Source organism: Palaemon carinicauda, chromosome 1 (assembly GCF_036898095.1).
Source record: "Palaemon carinicauda isolate YSFRI2023 chromosome 1, ASM3689809v2, whole genome shotgun sequence".
Taxonomy (NCBI): domain Eukaryota; kingdom Metazoa; phylum Arthropoda; class Malacostraca; order Decapoda; family Palaemonidae; genus Palaemon; species Palaemon carinicauda.
The window spans coordinates 6,281,845-6,299,463 of record NC_090725.1 but is presented as its reverse complement, the minus strand read 5'-3'; the positions used below and the strand labels follow the sequence as shown (position 1 = coordinate 6,299,463).

Here is a 17,619-nt window from a genome sequence, read left to right as displayed (position 1 = left end):
CTTGAGACATCCTGCCACGAGCACTCTCACCCTTTGCCAAGGCCCAAGGTGAGGCAGCAAGCACCAGACTCAGCTTCCCCCTATGAACACGACTGGACAGAGCCAGGCTTGTAATCAGGGGTTGTCAATGTCCCGGGCCGGTCAAAAATAACTGGAAATCTCATGGTACGAGACCTGGTAGTAACAGGAAGAGTACTTCTCTTCCTGTAGGTCGAGGTGGGGGGGGGGGACCATGGCCCTATGCTCCGGCAAAGGGAACAAGGTCCTCCGCCTCTGATTTTAGAGCCACCAATGAGCGCATGCGCTTGGGAAAGATCGAGAGACCAAGCTTCAATAGAGGGAGAAGCAGGTGTCCCATGTCCAGGAAGTAAGGGAGGAGGTTGCCGATGTTCCATCAACCTTGGAACAGACAGTGTCTTCTTCTTCTTTGCCTTCAGCTCCCATTTCTATATGGGGTCACTGTTTCTAGTCAGCCTTCTCCATCTTCCTGCCCTGTACATCTTGTTCTCTTAGAGCCTTCTTCATGTCATCCACTAATGTATCTTTCCACCTGAACTTTGGCCTTCCCCTCCTTCTGCCCTCCACCTCCATGTTCATAACCCTTTTACATACATGTTCATCTTCTCTCCTCATGACATGATCAAAACCATTTCAGTCTTCTTTCCTGAGCTTTATTTGAATCCTCTAATACTTTGACTGACCCTCTGATTAATTCATTTTGGAACTTATCTTTTTTTGTGACACCACACATCTACCTCAGCATTCTCATCTTGGCCACTTCTTTCTTGCTTTTCTTTGTTGGCCACATCTCTGCCCCATAGAGCATGGCTTGTCTAACAATACTTTCATAAAACTTCCCTTTAACCTTTGCACTGATCCTACTATCACAAAGTATCCTCTTTCTCCAATTTTTCTATGCTTACTGAATTCCATAACTGACTTCGGCATCAAGGTTTCCATTTTTGCTCATAACAGAACCAAGATATTTGAAGGAGCTAACCCTATTCATGTTTTCTTGGCCTAATTTCATTGTTCCCTGTCATTCCTCTCTACCTATCTATATTATACAGTATTCTGTCTTTGTTCTGCAAATTTCTAAGCCTCTACTCTCACATTCTTCTCTCCATCTTCCTAGCTTGAGTTGGACACCTCTTGTTAGATCAGTCAGCATAAAGTCATGAGCAAACATTGCACTCCAAGACACGTCTTCTCTAACTTCCAATGTTATAACAAACATCACACTATCAAACATGTAGGGACTAAGGGTTGAATCCAAGTGGAGACCAACTTTCACCTTAAATTTCTCTGTAGTTTCAACAGTGCTTCTTACTTGTGTGGTTATGTCTGCATAAATATCTTTCATTATTCTGACATACTTTTTAAGACACAATTTTCACTATCATGCACCTCTACACTTCCTGCCTAGGTACCCTATCATACACTTTTCCCAAAACAATAAACACCACATGTAGTCCTCTCTGTTTCTTTCTATATTTCTCTACTGTCTGCCATACTGGAAATATTACATCAAATGTGCTCTTTCTGGGCATAAAACTTGCTTGTTCTTCACAAATTGTGATTTGATTGATAAACCTGAAGTTGCAGAAGACTTTGATGTGCCCATGAATGAATTCAAGTTTCTGAAGTCAAAGCTATCATTAAAAAACTCGAGAGGGAAAGCCCCTGGAAACGATGGGATAACTGCTGAGATGATTTTGTCCGAAAATGACGTGACTCCTAGAATATTTATAAAATTATTTGGTAAAATGTGGCATGAAGAGTCAAAACCTGATAAATGGGAGCTAAGAGTGTTGGTGAAAATGGCAAAAAAATATTGACTGAATGCTATAATTACAGAGGGATCATACTGTAGTATGCTCATTCTAAAGAGACTAGATAGAAAGATTAATGAAAAGCGGAGAGATGAACAAGCAGGATTTAGAAAAGGTAAAAGTTGTACTGACCAAATTTTCACATTAAGACATGTTGTACAGCAATATGTAAATTATAAAAATCCACTTTTGATGGCTTTTGTGGACTATAAAAAAAGCCTTGACAGAGTGCACTGGCCAATTTTGTGGAGAGTCCTGTGTTATTATGGAGTTCCTCTTAAATATGTAAATTTTACTAAGTCTGTACATGAGCATAGCCAAGTGCAAACCTAATTTTAATGGAGTCCTATCAAACGAATTTCCAGTGAACAGTGGAGTACTACAAGGGAATGTATTGTCACCCATGTTTTTTATCCTCCTCAAGGATTTTGTAATGCATAGAACAATTGGGGATGGTGGAGAAGGATTGGATTGGTAACAGGAAATTAGCAGACTTAGAGTATGCTGATGACACTGTCCTTATAAGCAAAATGCCCCAGGACTTACAAATCTTGCTTACTAGAATGCATGAAATATCATATGAAGTTTGCTCAAGATATATAGAAGACAGACAGAGATGATGAGAGCGGAATATGCAATGGAAGATGAACTACCATTGGAAAGAGAAAGGATTAAGGAGGTTGAATCATTTAAATATTTAGGAACCATGATCATTAATACAGGGTCGATAGAATTGGAGTTTAATGAAAGATTGAATAAAGCTAAGCAGACAATGGCTAGAATGGAATATGCAATGGAAGATGAACTACCATTGGAAAGAGAAAGGATTAAGGAGGTGGAATCATCTAAATATTTAGGAACCATGATCATTAATACAGGGTCGATAGAATTGGAGTTTAATGAAAGATTGAATAAAGCTAAGCAGATGTAAAATTTAGAAATCAAATCACCAGAAATTACATATAAAAATCAAGCTATATATTAGTTTAATGAAATTGGTAATATCATATGGACATATCGTGCGACTACACCGTGCTGGTACCGGCTCGACAAGGTTGCCTAAGGAGATTGGGCTAGTGTGGTAGCTCTCTCGGTGCGTCGACCAGGAGCGACAACAGATCGGGAAACCCCTCCATGTGTGGCCATAGCGGAGCAATGAGAGTCATCCTGAGTCCTGGGGTTACTAGGACCCGGGACAGGATTGCGCGAAGCAAGCAAAAGGGGGGAAACGCATAGCAATCCAGTCGATCCCAAGGATGTTGGAGTGCGTCCTCGAACGTAGCCGCGGGATCTGGTACTGGAGAGCAAAAATACTGGAAGCTTGGCGTTGTGTCGTGTTCCGAATAGGTCGATGCATGGTTCTCCCCAGAGGTCCAGAACTCGACTCGCTACCCAAGGGTGAAGAGACCATTCTGCCCCTATTACTTGGTTTCTGCGACTTAGGGCGTCTACCAGAACATTTCTCTTGCCTGGGATGTACCTGGCTGACAAGGTTACGTGATGACTCTCTGCCCACAGAAACACCTGCCTCATCAACTGCTGCAAGGGACGTGAGAGCGTGCCCCCTTGCTTGTTGACGTACGCGACCACGGACATGCTGTTGCTCATCAACACTATCGAGTACTCTCTCAAACGGGCCAGGAAATTAATGAGTGCTATCGAGACTGCCTTCATTTCCAGCACGTTGATGTGCAGAAGTTTCTCCTCTTCCGACCACACACCTGACACGACTAAGTCGTCCAGGTGTGCACCCCAACCTTTTGTGGATGTGTCTGTGGACGAGTCTGTGAACAGACGGAACTGAGGTGGAGGAGGGTTTATGAGAAACCCTCTCATAATGTTTTCCTCATTTAGTCACCGAAGGGGATCCTCCCTTACCTCACGTTCCATGAAGACTGGACGAGAGGGAGGATTGGTGGCTGCCTACCACTGCTCCTTCAGACACCACTGAAGGGAGCGGAGATGGATCCGCCCGAAAGGAACGAGCTTCTCCAACGAGGAGAGGTGACCTAGAAGAGCTTGCCACTGGAGGGCTGGAAGTTGTTCCTGCGACAGGAAAGGCTGCGCAACCTCTCTGAGTCTGCTGATCCGTTCTTCTGCGAACTGCTGCCGAGTCGATCAGCATTACCAGATACTTCACCTTCTGGTTGGGAATGAGGTTCAATTTCTCGTAGTTCACCACGATCCCCAGATCGCAACAAATTGCCAGATGCGAGTATCGGTCCTGAATCAACTGCTCCTACGAGGGAGTGAGAATCAGCCAGTCGTCGAGGTACATCAATAGGCGGATGCCCCTCGAGTGGGCCCAAGCTGCTACCGTCGTGAACACTCACGTGAACACTTGGGGAGCTGTGCACAGTCTGAAGAACAGGACTTTGAACTGGTACACTGTGCCCTGGAAGGTGAATCGGAGGTACTTTCGAGACGACCGATGAACTGGTACTTGAAAGTACGCATCCTTCAAGTCTATCGAAAGCATGAAGTCGTACTGCCTAATGGCTAACAGTACAGTGCGAACTGTCAGCATATTGAAGGCAGTTTGCTGAACAAACTTGTTCAATGGCGAAAGGTCGATGATCGGTCTCCAACTTCCTATCGCCTTCTCGACAAGGAGGAGATGACAGTAGAACCCTGGTGACTGATCGTGTACAACTTCTAGCGCATCCTTCTCCAACATTTCCTGGACCTCCGCCTCTAAGGCCAGAGCCTTCGGAGATGTTGGAGCATACGTGTGGAACGCTACTGGAGTGGAGGACAGGGAGGCAAAGTCGTTCAATTAGTTCATTATGCATGTTGCAAAAGATTTTTCATAACTCTGACCATCCTTTACATTCAGATCTCCCTGGAGAATTCTATCCTGTTCGTAATACTAGGCAAGCAGTTAATTCTAATAGCCAGGTCTTCTCCATCCTGAGGCTCAATACTACGCAGTACTCTAGAAGTTTTATTCCAGCTGTTACCAAGTTGTGGAATGATCTTCCTAATCGGGTAGTTGAATCAGTAGAACTTCAAAAGTTCAAAGTTGGAGCAAATGCTTTTTTGTTGACCAGGCGGACATGAGTCTTTTTATAGTTTATATATGACATATTTGTTTTTGACGTTAATAGTTTATATATGACATATCTGTTTTGACGTTGCTGCCTTTTTTAGAATGATTTATTGTTAATTTGTTCTCTTCATTTATTTATTTCCTTATTTCCTTTCCTCACTGGGCTATTTTTCCTTATTGGGGCCACTGGGCTTATAGCATCTTGCTTTTCCAACTAGGGTTGTAGCTTGGATAGTAATAATAATAATAATAATAAAATGGGAGCTTGTACCATTCGCGAAGGGTCAACACTACCAATTCCTCGGCCACGAGGTGCTGCCACATCGTCCAATGGCACGATAGGCATCCCCTTACCTTCAGCAGCATGGGAAGGGGAAACCCAAACACAGTGTTTCCCTTTCCCTTGCTTGCCCCTGTTCTTTCCACAATGTGGAGGAGCGGGAGGCTGAAAGGTCTGTTTGGGGGCAGAACCCTTCTGAACAGGAGCAGGTCTCAGCTGCACAGGAGCAGCAGGAGCACGACCAGCGGTACCCTTGCTACTTCCCGTGGGCTTGGCCTGACTCGGCCTGGCCGCGGACGGTTTCGCGGGACCAGGTCCCTTGAAACTCACAGCCTGCGCCTGGTGGATAAGGGAGTCCTTCGAATCAAGGCGCCATTTATCCCGCGCGGCCTGAACTTCCTCTGGTGGAAAGAGAGAAGTTGCAGCTCTAATAGGAGCGTTCCTGAGTGCCAGAGCATCTCCTGAACCAATCTGTCTCGCCAAACGAGCGGCTACTGCCTTGAGCTTTTTGAGGATCAGATTGCCATACTGGGTAGCAAGCTGGTTCAAGAGAAAAGCAACAGCTTTCCCACCACACAAAGCCAGGTTCCTCTACTGCTCCATGTGTTCGGGGTAGCGAGCTTGGTGTCCCGTGCGAACACTGTGGCCATACCACACCAGTGGTCGCGCCACAAAGCAGCATGGAGACCAGCTACAGAGATGGACTCCAAAGTTGAAATCTCAGAGGTCGAGAAGGAGACACTCTGAGATTTCAAACTCTTGACCGAGGAACTCCCAGCAAGCCCTCCGACCGCGGGGTCGAGAGGACAAGACACAGAAGACTCTGTGACGTAGCACCTCTTCTGTCGCTGGAGTGGGTGAGGAAGAAGCTTCTTCGTAGCTTGGCTTCTAAGCGAGTCACCAGGCCCTGCGACTTGGTCACTCACTCGGTCCAATGCTCGAGCAGCCTGTCTCGACCAAGGTGGTGTGATGGGCCATGAACTGCCTTCGGGAGCTCTCCATAGGATCTCCAAGGCTGTACAGTACACTTATCCTCAGACACTACCCCAGGAGGAGCCCTGAGGCCATTAATCTCACGCATGAGGTTAATGACCTCTAGGAACAGCGACTCCACCTCAGAATCTTCCATCTCCACGGCCGGTGAAGGTCGTGGAGGTGGCTGATCCGTCGGTCCCGCTACATTCGTAGGTGTAGGGGAAGCGACATGCTGCACGGATAATGACATCCCCCATGAATACCCTCGCTCTGGTCCTAAGACCAAACCAGGCGTGTATTCAGGAGTCGAGGAAAGAGCCTGGCAGGGTTCATCCCCGACAGAATGCATCGAGGTTCCCACTGGCACCGAGTGCGTGACTGGTCGCTGTGAGCCCCATGAAGCTCCCAAAGGAGCTCGAGCACAAGCGGGGTCACTGGGAACAGCAGCGCTCACACCAGAAGGTGTAGACAGGTTAGTCGCACGAGTGGTGTGCGCAACCTCACCTGTTACACGGCCAGAAAGCATGGGGGTTGGTTGCACCTCGCGCGGCTGGTATGCGCAAGAGCTAGCCTGGTCGTGCATGACCGGCCCCCATGTCGCGGGCTGAACCGTGAGGTGACTTCATGCCGGGCCCGAGTCGCGCGGGTCGAGTGCACGGCTATCTGGGCCTGTTCCCTGCTCACGCGACACACGAGTCGCGGAGTCAGTCTGCGTGGCTACCCCCGTGGAGGTAGTCGTGCGTACTGCGGATTCTTCACGAGAGACCACAGCTGTGATTTCTCGTGCCAAAGCCTGGACTCTTGTTTCCCCGCTCAAGAGTGGTTTAATTAGAGTGTGAACAGCAGCTCGGGGGCCCGAGGACCCCGTCACCATGCTCTGGGAGACGATATCTACGCCTTCGAGTGCGGTTGTCGTGCATGGAGGCCTTCCATGAGATTTCCCGTGAACAATCCCACGAGTGCGGGGAACACGGGAATCTCTCGCGTCGCCCTCATCCTCTGGAGGAGAAGAGGTGTCTCGAGGCGCTATGTCCCTTCGACAGCAACTAGCCTTCCTGGACTTCTCCGCTTTCCTCTTCTTCCCCTGCCTCTTTCTCCTTGGGGGAGAAGAGTCAGAGTCAGAAGATACAGACGAAGAAGAGGAGAGAGAGGAGGGGGAACTAGAAGAGGAATACTGCCCACGCTTCCTCTTCTTGTGCCCCCTCCGAGGTACTGGAACGATGGTCGAGGCAACAGCAGACGACACTGGACGAGGATGAACAACCTGAGCCATGTCCATAGGAAGAGCCGTGGTCGGTGAACGTGGTGAACCTGGAAAACATATTGTATCAGCAGGAGTTTTGGCAGATTTTAATTTTAACTGCTTATCAGCAGGAGATTTGACAGAAACTAGATTATAATTCCAATTATTTTATTCAACCTTTTAAATTTATTCTTAACCTATCTCTTTCCTTCAATGGTGTTTCACCTCCATCAGAGTGTGGGAGTCAGCAATATGAACATCAGGGGAGGTTCATAGAAATAAACAGAATTTTAAAAATAATTCCAACTTTAATACTGAATAACAAAGAACCCCTGGTCCTTTGCTTCTTACCATTAACCTCTAGTGTGTTTCATTACTTTACCATAGACATGTGTCTATTAAAAGGAAAGAGAATAGGAAATACTTATTTTAACTTTAAGGGTAAACATCGATAAAGGGACCTTCTGGAGAAAAAGCAATATAAACACCCGGCAAGTATAAGAAAAAAATATCAAAATTCCATTTTTATGAATACTATACAGCACATAAGAAAATATCAACAGTCTACATACCTGACTATGTAATTTGGCACTTTCATTAGCTGATAAGGTGGTACTACTAGCATCTTTATAACTTGTTGAAGCCTTACTATTTAACAAAGAGGTATGTGACAAAAGTGAATCTGTATTTTGTGGCCCTTTTTTACCATAAGGGGTCTCTGCTGGTCTGCTTTTATTTGGAAGTCCAGGTTTATTCGCTAAATATTTACTACTCGATATTTTATTAGTAATATCCACATCAAATTCATCTGAACTCTCACACATAACATCATCTGTTATATTTCTATTACTCTTTTTCAAAGAGGTAGTTAATTTACTTTGATCACTCCTGGAATGAAACACTTCACCAGTTTTCCCTTCTAGAGATTTTGCAAGATTTTTCTTAGGGGTGATGTTGGAACTAGTTCTACCACAATTCACTGTATCTGATAATCCTACACCAAATTCAGACTTTTCACTAATAATGGTAACTTTTTTGTTTGAATTTGTTGGCTTCAGATTACTTGATGACAATGGGCTTATATGCTTGTTTTCTTTTATATTTACTGTGCTTTGCTTTTCTGAACCTTTCTCAACATCTGTTTCCTCTTTGCTAACTTGTTCACATATTCTTAATTTCTTCTTTTCCTCTACTTCTTCTTCACTAGAGGAATCATTCATAACAATTCTTTTACGCTTGTTATTCTGTGATTTTCTTTTATTACATTTGAAGTTGTCTTGAATTGCCTGGAACAAGAAAGAGTGAATTTAAAGCTTAAACACTGCAATAATGCTCATCGCTAAAAGTTTTATTATACAATAAAAAAAAAAACAATTTGTATTTGTACTAACTATACAAACCTGAGTCCATTAACAGGAGTATGATTTTAGTGAAGCTCAAAACACGGGTGTTAACCCTTTTACCCCCAAAGGATGTACTGGTACGTTTCACAAAAGCCATCCCTTTACCCCCATGGACGTACCGGTACGTCCTTGCAAAAAAATGCTATAAATTTTTTTTTTTTTTTCATATTTTTTATATTTTTTTGAAAAAATTCAGGCATTTTCCAAGAGAATGAGACCAACCTGACCTCTCTATGACAAAAATTAAGGCTGTTAGAGCAATTTACAAAAAATATACTGCAAAATGTGCTGGGAAAAAAATAACCCCCTGGGAGTTAAGGGTTGGAAATTTCCAAATAGCCTGGGGGTAAAAGGGTTAAAACTTATAAGAAGTTGTCGACAGTTACTAGTAATAGGTGGGGAAGTCCAGCCCACTACCAGTTCACTAGATAGCCACTTTAATCTTAAAATAGGAATTGCAGGGTGGATGAGGCAGGAAGTTACAGGGTGCGACTCATAACCTCTGCTTGGAATTTTGATAATTGATATTGCTTTTTTTTTGCTAGGTGAATGTCTATATTTCCTGTTTCAAATAGTTTTTAATGACAAGAATTTGTTTTATTGCTAAAAACGTTATTATATATATATATATATATATATATATATATATATATATATATATATATATATATATATATGTATATATATATATATATATATATATATATATATATATGCATATACATATACATATACATATACATATATATATATATATATATATATATATATATATATATATATATATATATATATATAAGCACGACAAGTCCCATACACAACCCATTTCTGATCCTGGTTCCTGTTCATTTACCTTTTCTTCAAGAATTGCAGTAAATAAAATGTAAATCTTTGTTTCTCATATACAGTAACCCCACCATTCTATATACCCAAGGAAGGGCTTGTTAATTTTCTTATATTCTCTATTATATTTGTATATAAATGTTTGCTGCACATAAGTTAATTGTATTTCTTAGTCTGTTTATACAGTATATTCAAAACTTTTATCTTATGAATATGCTGAAAGATGCATAAAGTGTCAATGATAATTAAATATGCCAAAAGCATAATAACTACCCCGAAAACTATGCGTGTGCGCGTTTGCTACTGAATTTGAGGGAAGGGGCTCACCATTACTAAGAAAATAGCACTAGAATATGATGATTATGTTCTTATGATCCTAAGCGATAAAGAAAATTAACACTAAAGGCCCATGCTTATACATTTTAAGTCTATTCAATCAATCTCTAACAAAAAAATTGAAGACCAATTTCTCAAATTATGAAATTTTCAGAGAACATTTGCCACAGAAGATTTCAACATAGACCAATTTTTTTCCATTCAACCATAAAAAAAAAAAAATTAGTGAATTTTTGCCTACTATCTCTACATTCAATTTTTTTAAAAATTTGAAAACTTCCATTTGAAAAGTCTCCTTTGAAAGCGACTTCTATACATTGATAAAATAATACCAGTACACATAAAAATAAAAATCCTAAGAAGTAACCCATAAATACTGTTGCTTTAATGGGGCCAAGTTGTGCCCCTAACTTTTCAAGAATTTGTTTGCATATTTAGTAAAAAGACAAATTAATTCTAAAATTTGTGATTTATTTCCACTAAATACAAACCTTCATCCTCTAACTATCTTTGAATCTTAAGTGTGAGAAAAGTGTCATCACACTCAAGATTTTTGGATTGGGGAAAAATTTAAACACCCAAAGAAATATTTTTCTGCAATTTGGTACAGTTTCAAGTATTATGTCAAGGAATGATTTAACATTTTCATGGTATAAGCAGAATATCTTTACAGTGCTGAAATATATATATAAAAAAAAATGAAGAAGATGTGAAGTTTGCAAAAGAACCTATTTTTTTCAAATACTTATAAATTTTTTTATTAGAGGACCTTATTTTATATAAGGTTATAATAGAGTAAGTGAGTACGTGTATCCAGTGGTTGATAAATCTCGTATATAGCTTGAGGGCGGATCTGCTACCTCTTAGAGAAGGGGTTAATATAGATGATAACATAACAAATAATACATTATTTGATTTTAAGAAGATTTCTCATTAGATAATTCAATACTTATCACCAATGAATCAATATGTTTATTGATAAACACAACTTTCTTTGCATTGTCTTCCTGTAAGTTTTCTGTCAAGAGTTTTACACCATTTGTCCAGTTTTCTTTAAATCTACCATTTAAAAATAGTTTTTGTTTTGCCAAATTGGTCTTTTCTTATGCACAAATAAGTTCGATCAGATTATATTTGCAATAACATGGGTGAAGATGAATAACCTTGTGATTATTTTCCACTGCAACTCCATCAATCATGTATCTTTATCCTGGGAGTATTCTTTGACCATTTCTAAAAGTTGACCTTTTAACATAGTCTCGGGGGGGGGTTTCATCTATTCTCAATGAATGATAAGGTGCATTATACATTACATTTATGGAAGATGGTGATATATTTGGTAGCAAGTGCTTATGGAACCATTGTTGAAATGTGCCACAGTTCATTGTGGCTGAAAAATGATTTACGATTCTTGTGTGTCTCCTCTTTGATTAACTCTCCAACCTTTGAGGCATCTCTGTTACAGCATTTTTAATTCCCTCCTTCTCCTACATCTGGGTGTGGAGCTCAAGCTACTTATCGTCGTGGGTGGTTCCTTACCAGTACCTGCCCGCAGGGGATACTTCCTGAAGAAAGCCGATTAATGAATGCCCATCGTTGACATAAGAAACTATATCAGAAAAGTGGCAATGTTTATGCCATATTGCTATTTGTTACAACTGAATAATGATACAAAACTACTGTATAAAAATTAAGAAAATTTTTTATATCATTGATATTTCAAAGTACTGTAATTGTATATATTATAACCACAAATGGCATCCTTTTCTCTTTATTTTCTAAATACAAAGTTGGAAATATCTCAACATGTGATTTTTTCACAGGTACACTTTGACCTTCGTAAATTTGACAGGGGATAGTCGTCAACCTGGTTAGGTTCCAAGTGACAGGTTGTAAATCGATCTGAACGTACTGTATGTCGATCTTATGATGTGAAATTTCCGTAACTTAGTATGCTGTGTCATGACACTGTAATTATCTTTAAGTTATATTTTATGAATATTTTCTTATTGTATGGTATATCAATATTCAATTTTCTTGGTTCATAGGATGTCATAGTTTTCAAACAGTTAATTTACACTCAAGTATCACGTGATCTCAATTATAGTGTGACCCTTAACGTTTCAGGCCCAAGAATAGATTTCGCCATATATTACATGTATCCTGCAAGTTTATGTATTGAGAGTGAATTATAATAGACTAACCTCCTTTATTTCACTTCTTAATCCCTTCTTCTAATTCAATAAGTTAAAAAAGTAAAAGAAAATGGTAAAAGTATTGTTAGAAACATTATAATCCTTACATAAATGTATACAGCCACAATAATAACCAAACAAAAAAGAGCTGTTTGTTACGTGCAATCAAATTTGATAGCAGCTGTTTTACTTGTATTTCAACCATTGTACCATAGTAAACAATTGCTGCAATTGGTACTGTTTTACTTGTATTTCAACCATTGTACCATAGTAAACAATTGCTGCAATTGGTACTGTTTTACTTGTATTTCAACCATTGTACCATAGTAAACAATTGCTGCAATTGGTACTAAGTCAGGTAATATAAGAACGATATATTTTTACATTATACCCTTATTTGCTATGGTGAAAAGATCCTCAAGGAAATATACCGCCAAATATAAACAACATGCTATAGGTGAAGGTGAGAAAATTATTCATAGTTGCTAAGCTGTTTGGAATCAGGGAAAGCAATGTCCGACACTGGAGGAAACGAAAAGAAAAATTGGTAGTAAGGTATGAATGTACAAATTGTGTAATCAAACATAAATGGAAAAATTTAAAAGATAACATAGCAAAGTGTCTTAAAGCTGAGAAAATGGTTTCTTTATAACATGCTATATCACTAAGACTTATGAAATTCGAGACGTAAGAAAAATGGTCATTCTTGCGTTTATATTAAGTGCAACCAAATTGCATGAAAACTACTGTACCTAAAGAACTGGAAAAAAATGAATAGTTTCCTAAGCTTTATAATTGATTGTGGTGGCCTAATTGGTAACATCCCTGCCTGGTGATAGACAGACTGGAGATCGAGTCCCACACAAACTCTTTAGTTCCTTTAGTGGCTGCAACCTCACCATCCTTGTGAGTTAAGGATGGGCAGTTAAAGGGAGCCTATAGGTCTACCTGCTGAGTCATCAGCAGCCATTGCCTGGCACTCCTTTGTCCTAGCTTGGATGGAGAGGTGGTTTGGGTGCTGATCATATGTATACAGTATATGGTCAGTCTCTAGGACATTGTCCTGCTTGCTAGGGCAATGTCACTGTCCCTTGCCTCTGCCATTCATGAACGGCCTTCAAACCTTTAAACCGCAGAGCTAAAAACTATAAATTATCATGCATCAGCAACATGGATGAAACTCTGGTAAACTTCTAAATGCTATTAAACCCAACAGTAAATAAATTATGAGAGAAGTTTCAAGTAAAACTATTTAAATTAGTACAGTATGGAAAATTAAAGCCCATTGTTCAAGTAAAAATTGTTTCTTTTGAAAAATATAATAGATCCTTTAGTAGTTTGCCTCAATCAACTGATTTGGAAAGCATAGACAGTAGTGTTGATTAACTTATAAACTTAAGAAAAGGAAAAGATTAAAATTTGCTATGATTTTACTTCTTAATACAATACTACTGTGTGTATGTTACATACATTATCATTGAATACAGTTAAGTGCAACACCAGTTTTATCAAAATTCTGTTTATCTAAAATATAGCTGTAATTATTTTATTCTGGTAAATGGATGTAGGTACAGTTTAGACGACTTAGCCTAGTCCAAGAGTACTTATGTTAACCCTTTTACCCCCAAAGGACGTACTGGTACGTTTCACAAAAGCCATCCCTTTACCCCCATGGACGTACCGGTACGTCCTTGCAAAAAAATGCTATAAATTTTTTTTTTCTATATTTTTGATAATTTTTTGAGAAAATTCAGGCATTTTCCAAGAGAATGAGACTAACCTGACCTCTCTATGACAAAAATTAAGGCTTTTAGAGCAATTTAAAAAAAATATACTGCAAAATGTGCTGGGAAAAAAAACCCCCTGGGGGTTAAGGGTTGGAAATTTCCAAATAGCCTGGGGGTAAAATTGTTAATCTTATATCTCATGTATGATGCGAACCATTTGAAATTAGCCTCAAAATAACAAACTTGGAAGTAATTTTTATTTTTCCTAATGATACAAACCTGGAGCTATCTAAGGCGGATATTACTTTCGGCGCAGCTGAATGACGAGCCATGAGATTATAACGAGGCATAACCACCCCAACCACTAGTTAGCACGAGGGGTGGGGGGTAGCTGGCTACCCCAATTACTCACACACCTGAGCTGAGCCCCCTTTGCTTGCAGGTAGGACTTTCTAAGGGGGACAAGGCTGGTGGGCCCATTTGTATAAACAGCTCCAGATTTATATTGTTAGGAAAAATAAAAATTACATCCAAATAATTTATTTGTTCTGTCACTCAATACCAACCCTTCACTATTTATAAGAGATGACTTACCTCTTGGGAGGGAGGAAGTCCCTGCCTACTGGCTCTTGGCATTTGAGCTGGGGTTCTCTCCCCTACGATATAGGTCGTATGCGGTAGGAACCCTGCACCTTTCTAAAATTGTTGTGCAATGCACGACTAGCGGCTTGAGCAAGCTGTGCGTTCGTGACACTAGCAATGTGGCTGGTCTAGTAATAGGATCTCGAGTCATATGAATCTGAGAGTGCTAAGACTTTACCCAATAACCCCCTCGGTAGAGGTATTGGGGACGCAACAGGTATTATTTTCATACTTAGATTACACAAAGGGAAATGGATCTTCCATCAAGAAGCTTGAGCTGTTTAGACCTCTTGTTGTGCAGCCACCACAGGATCAATGGAAAACCTTTCCATGCTCCTGTGCATTACATCTTTCAGGTAGTGGGCGGTGAAGTTCGACTGACACTACTACAAGCCCCTGCTTGCAGTACCTGTGCCACAAAGTACAGTACTGTAGTTCTTTTTGAACATCAGGGACGTTGCGATGCTCCTGACGTCATGAGCTCTGGGTCTTCATTATGGAGGAGGGTCAGGATTAAGTGCACAGTTAATGACCTTGTAAATCCATGACAAGATGGTGTTCTTCGTGACCTTTTCCTTGACCTTCCCTGTGCTGGCAAAGAGTGCCGACACACGAGAGCAAGCTGCTGCTCTTCTTTCAAGTATCACCTCAGACCTCTCACTGAACAAAGTGCCAGTTGGTCTGGATCTTCTTATACAGAATGAAGACTCTGGATCCTAAAGGGTTCGAACCTACAATCCGCTACCCCCGGATTTTGAGTTTCAGAAATAAACTTAAGGACGAAGCTGAGAATTACCTCTCCCTATCCCTTTGAATGGGAGATGTCGTATGATAGACCATGCAGTTCACTGACTCTCTTGACTGAAGGCAAAGAGAGTAGGAACACCGCCTTCAGAGTAAGGTAGCGATCTGATGCCTGGTGTACTGATTTGTAGGGAGGATCCTCTAGAGACTGAAAGACCAGAACCATGTTCCCAGGAGGAGGTCTAACTTCTGCCTGGAGACAGGTAATCTCATAACTCCACATGAGGAAAGTCCCAACGAAGAGGAAATATCTACTCCATTCAGTTTATAAGCGAGACTCAAGGTTGAGCAGTAGCCTTTCACTGCCGAAACCGAGAGGAGAATCTCTTCCCGAAGGTATAGAAGGAACTCCGCTATTGTTGGAATAGAGGTACCATGGGGAGTGATACCTCTTCCAAGACACTAACCACAGCAAAAAAGACCACTTAGCCCAGTAGACTGACGCTGAAGAGCATCTGAGGCGTCCAGACATCCTTTCTGCAACTCATTACAAAAAGCCTCTCTGAGTGAGGAGATGCTGGACAGTCTCCAGGCGTGAAGCCGAAGAGAAGCTGTGGCTTTGGGGAAGATGGTGGCATGTGGTTATTTGAGTAGATTGTGTCGTGGAGGAAGTTCCCTTGGAAGCTCCGTCAGGAGCTGCAGAAGGTCCAGGAACCACGCTGTTTGATTAGGACTTTTCTCATCAGACAGAATGGGGGAAATGCATAAACATCTACATTGTCCCACTGTTGTTGGAATGCATCTTGCCATAGAGCCTGGAGTTCTGAGACTGGGGAACAGTAGAGCAGGAGCCTGAAGTTCAGGGCCATTGCAAACAGATCCACAGTCAAGGAACCCCACAAAGTCAGGGCTTTGTTGGTTACTAGATGATTCAAAGACCACTCGAAGTCCACTATCTACTCAGATTTCTGCAAGTACATTTCTCTTGCCTGGAATGAAGTGAGCAGATAGGGACATTGAGTCGTCTTCTGCCCATCTGAGCATCTCTACTGCTAGATGGCACATGGGGTGTGAGAAGTTATTGCCTTGCTTGTTCAAGTAGGCTATTACCAAGGTATTGTCACTCCATCAAGACCGCAGAGTACCCCATTAGGAACTAGAGGGCAAGAAAGGCTGCACTCATCTCTAAGAGATTTATATGCTGTACCTGTGTGATTCGGACCAAATTAGTGGGTTGACCAAGGCACTAGCCACCCATTAAGATACTACCGTTAGAGAGTCATTGGGTCCTTTGATTGGCTAGACAGTGCCACATAGGATCCCTCTCTCTGGTTACGGCTCATTTACTCTTTGCTGACTTACGGCTCATTTACTCTTTGCTGACTAAACAGAATAGTCTGGCCTATTCTTTACACATTCTCCTACACCTGACAACACTGAAATTACCAAACAATTCTTCTTCTCTCAAGAGGTTAACTACTGCACTGTAATTGTTCAGTGGTTATTTTCCTTTTTGTAAGGGTAGAAGAGACTCTCTAGCTATGGTAAGCAGCTCTTCTAGGAGAAGGACACTCCAAAATCAAACCATTGCTCTCTAGTGTTGGGTAGTGCCTTAGACTCTCTACCATGGTCTTCCACTGACTTGAGTTAGAGATCTCTTGCTTGAGGGTACACTCGAGCACACTATTCTATCTTGTTTTTCTTCCTCTTGTTATTTTGAAGTTTTTATCCTCTTGATATTTTCATGCTCTTATAGTTTATATATGAAAGATTTACGTTAATGTTATTATTGTTCTTAAACTTCTCTAGTAGTTTTTCCTTATTTTCTTTCCTTACTGGGCTGTTTTTCCTGTTGGAGTCCTGGGGCTTATAGCCTCCCCCTTTTCTAACTAGGGTTGTAGCTTAGCAAGTAATAATAATAATAATAATAATAATAATAATAATAATAATAATAATAACAATAATGAAGGCAGGAGATGTTTTGGTGCAGCATATGGGATCCCCATCCTTCTTATTTCGTTTGCGGAGATTCTCGTCTGCCATCCACTATTTGCGGTCCGTCAGTTCCTCTGACCCTAGTTGAACCAGGGTGTCTGGGGTATCGCTTGCTTGATTCCACAATGGATTTAAGGCTCCAGAGGACCCCTGAGGAAAGATTTTTATCCCCCTCGATCATCAGAAAATGGGAAGGGCCATGGACTACCTGGTCAGCCAATTACCTAGTAGGGTGGTCAACAATGCCCCAGGATTGTGAATGTTGTTCCCCACTAAGGGCTAGCAAGTTTTATCGAGTGGAACAAGTTACCTTGATTCTCAAGAGAAAGTCAATCCTCCTCGGTTCCTCCTGAGG

At 41.2% G+C, this 17,619-nt stretch overlaps 1 protein-coding gene across 1 annotated transcript in view; it reads right to left on the bottom strand.

Moving 5' to 3' along the window:
• LOC137646248 (uncharacterized) overlaps window positions 1-17,619 on the bottom strand; it is a 261,911-nt gene that overhangs the window by 53,037 nt on the left and 191,255 nt on the right. Inside the window, exon 23 of the mRNA XM_068379370.1 lies at window positions 7,952-8,665. Within this exon, the coding sequence (XP_068235471.1) occupies window positions 7,952-8,665 (714 nt within the window). The remainder of the gene's footprint in view (window positions 1-7,951; window positions 8,666-17,619) is intronic.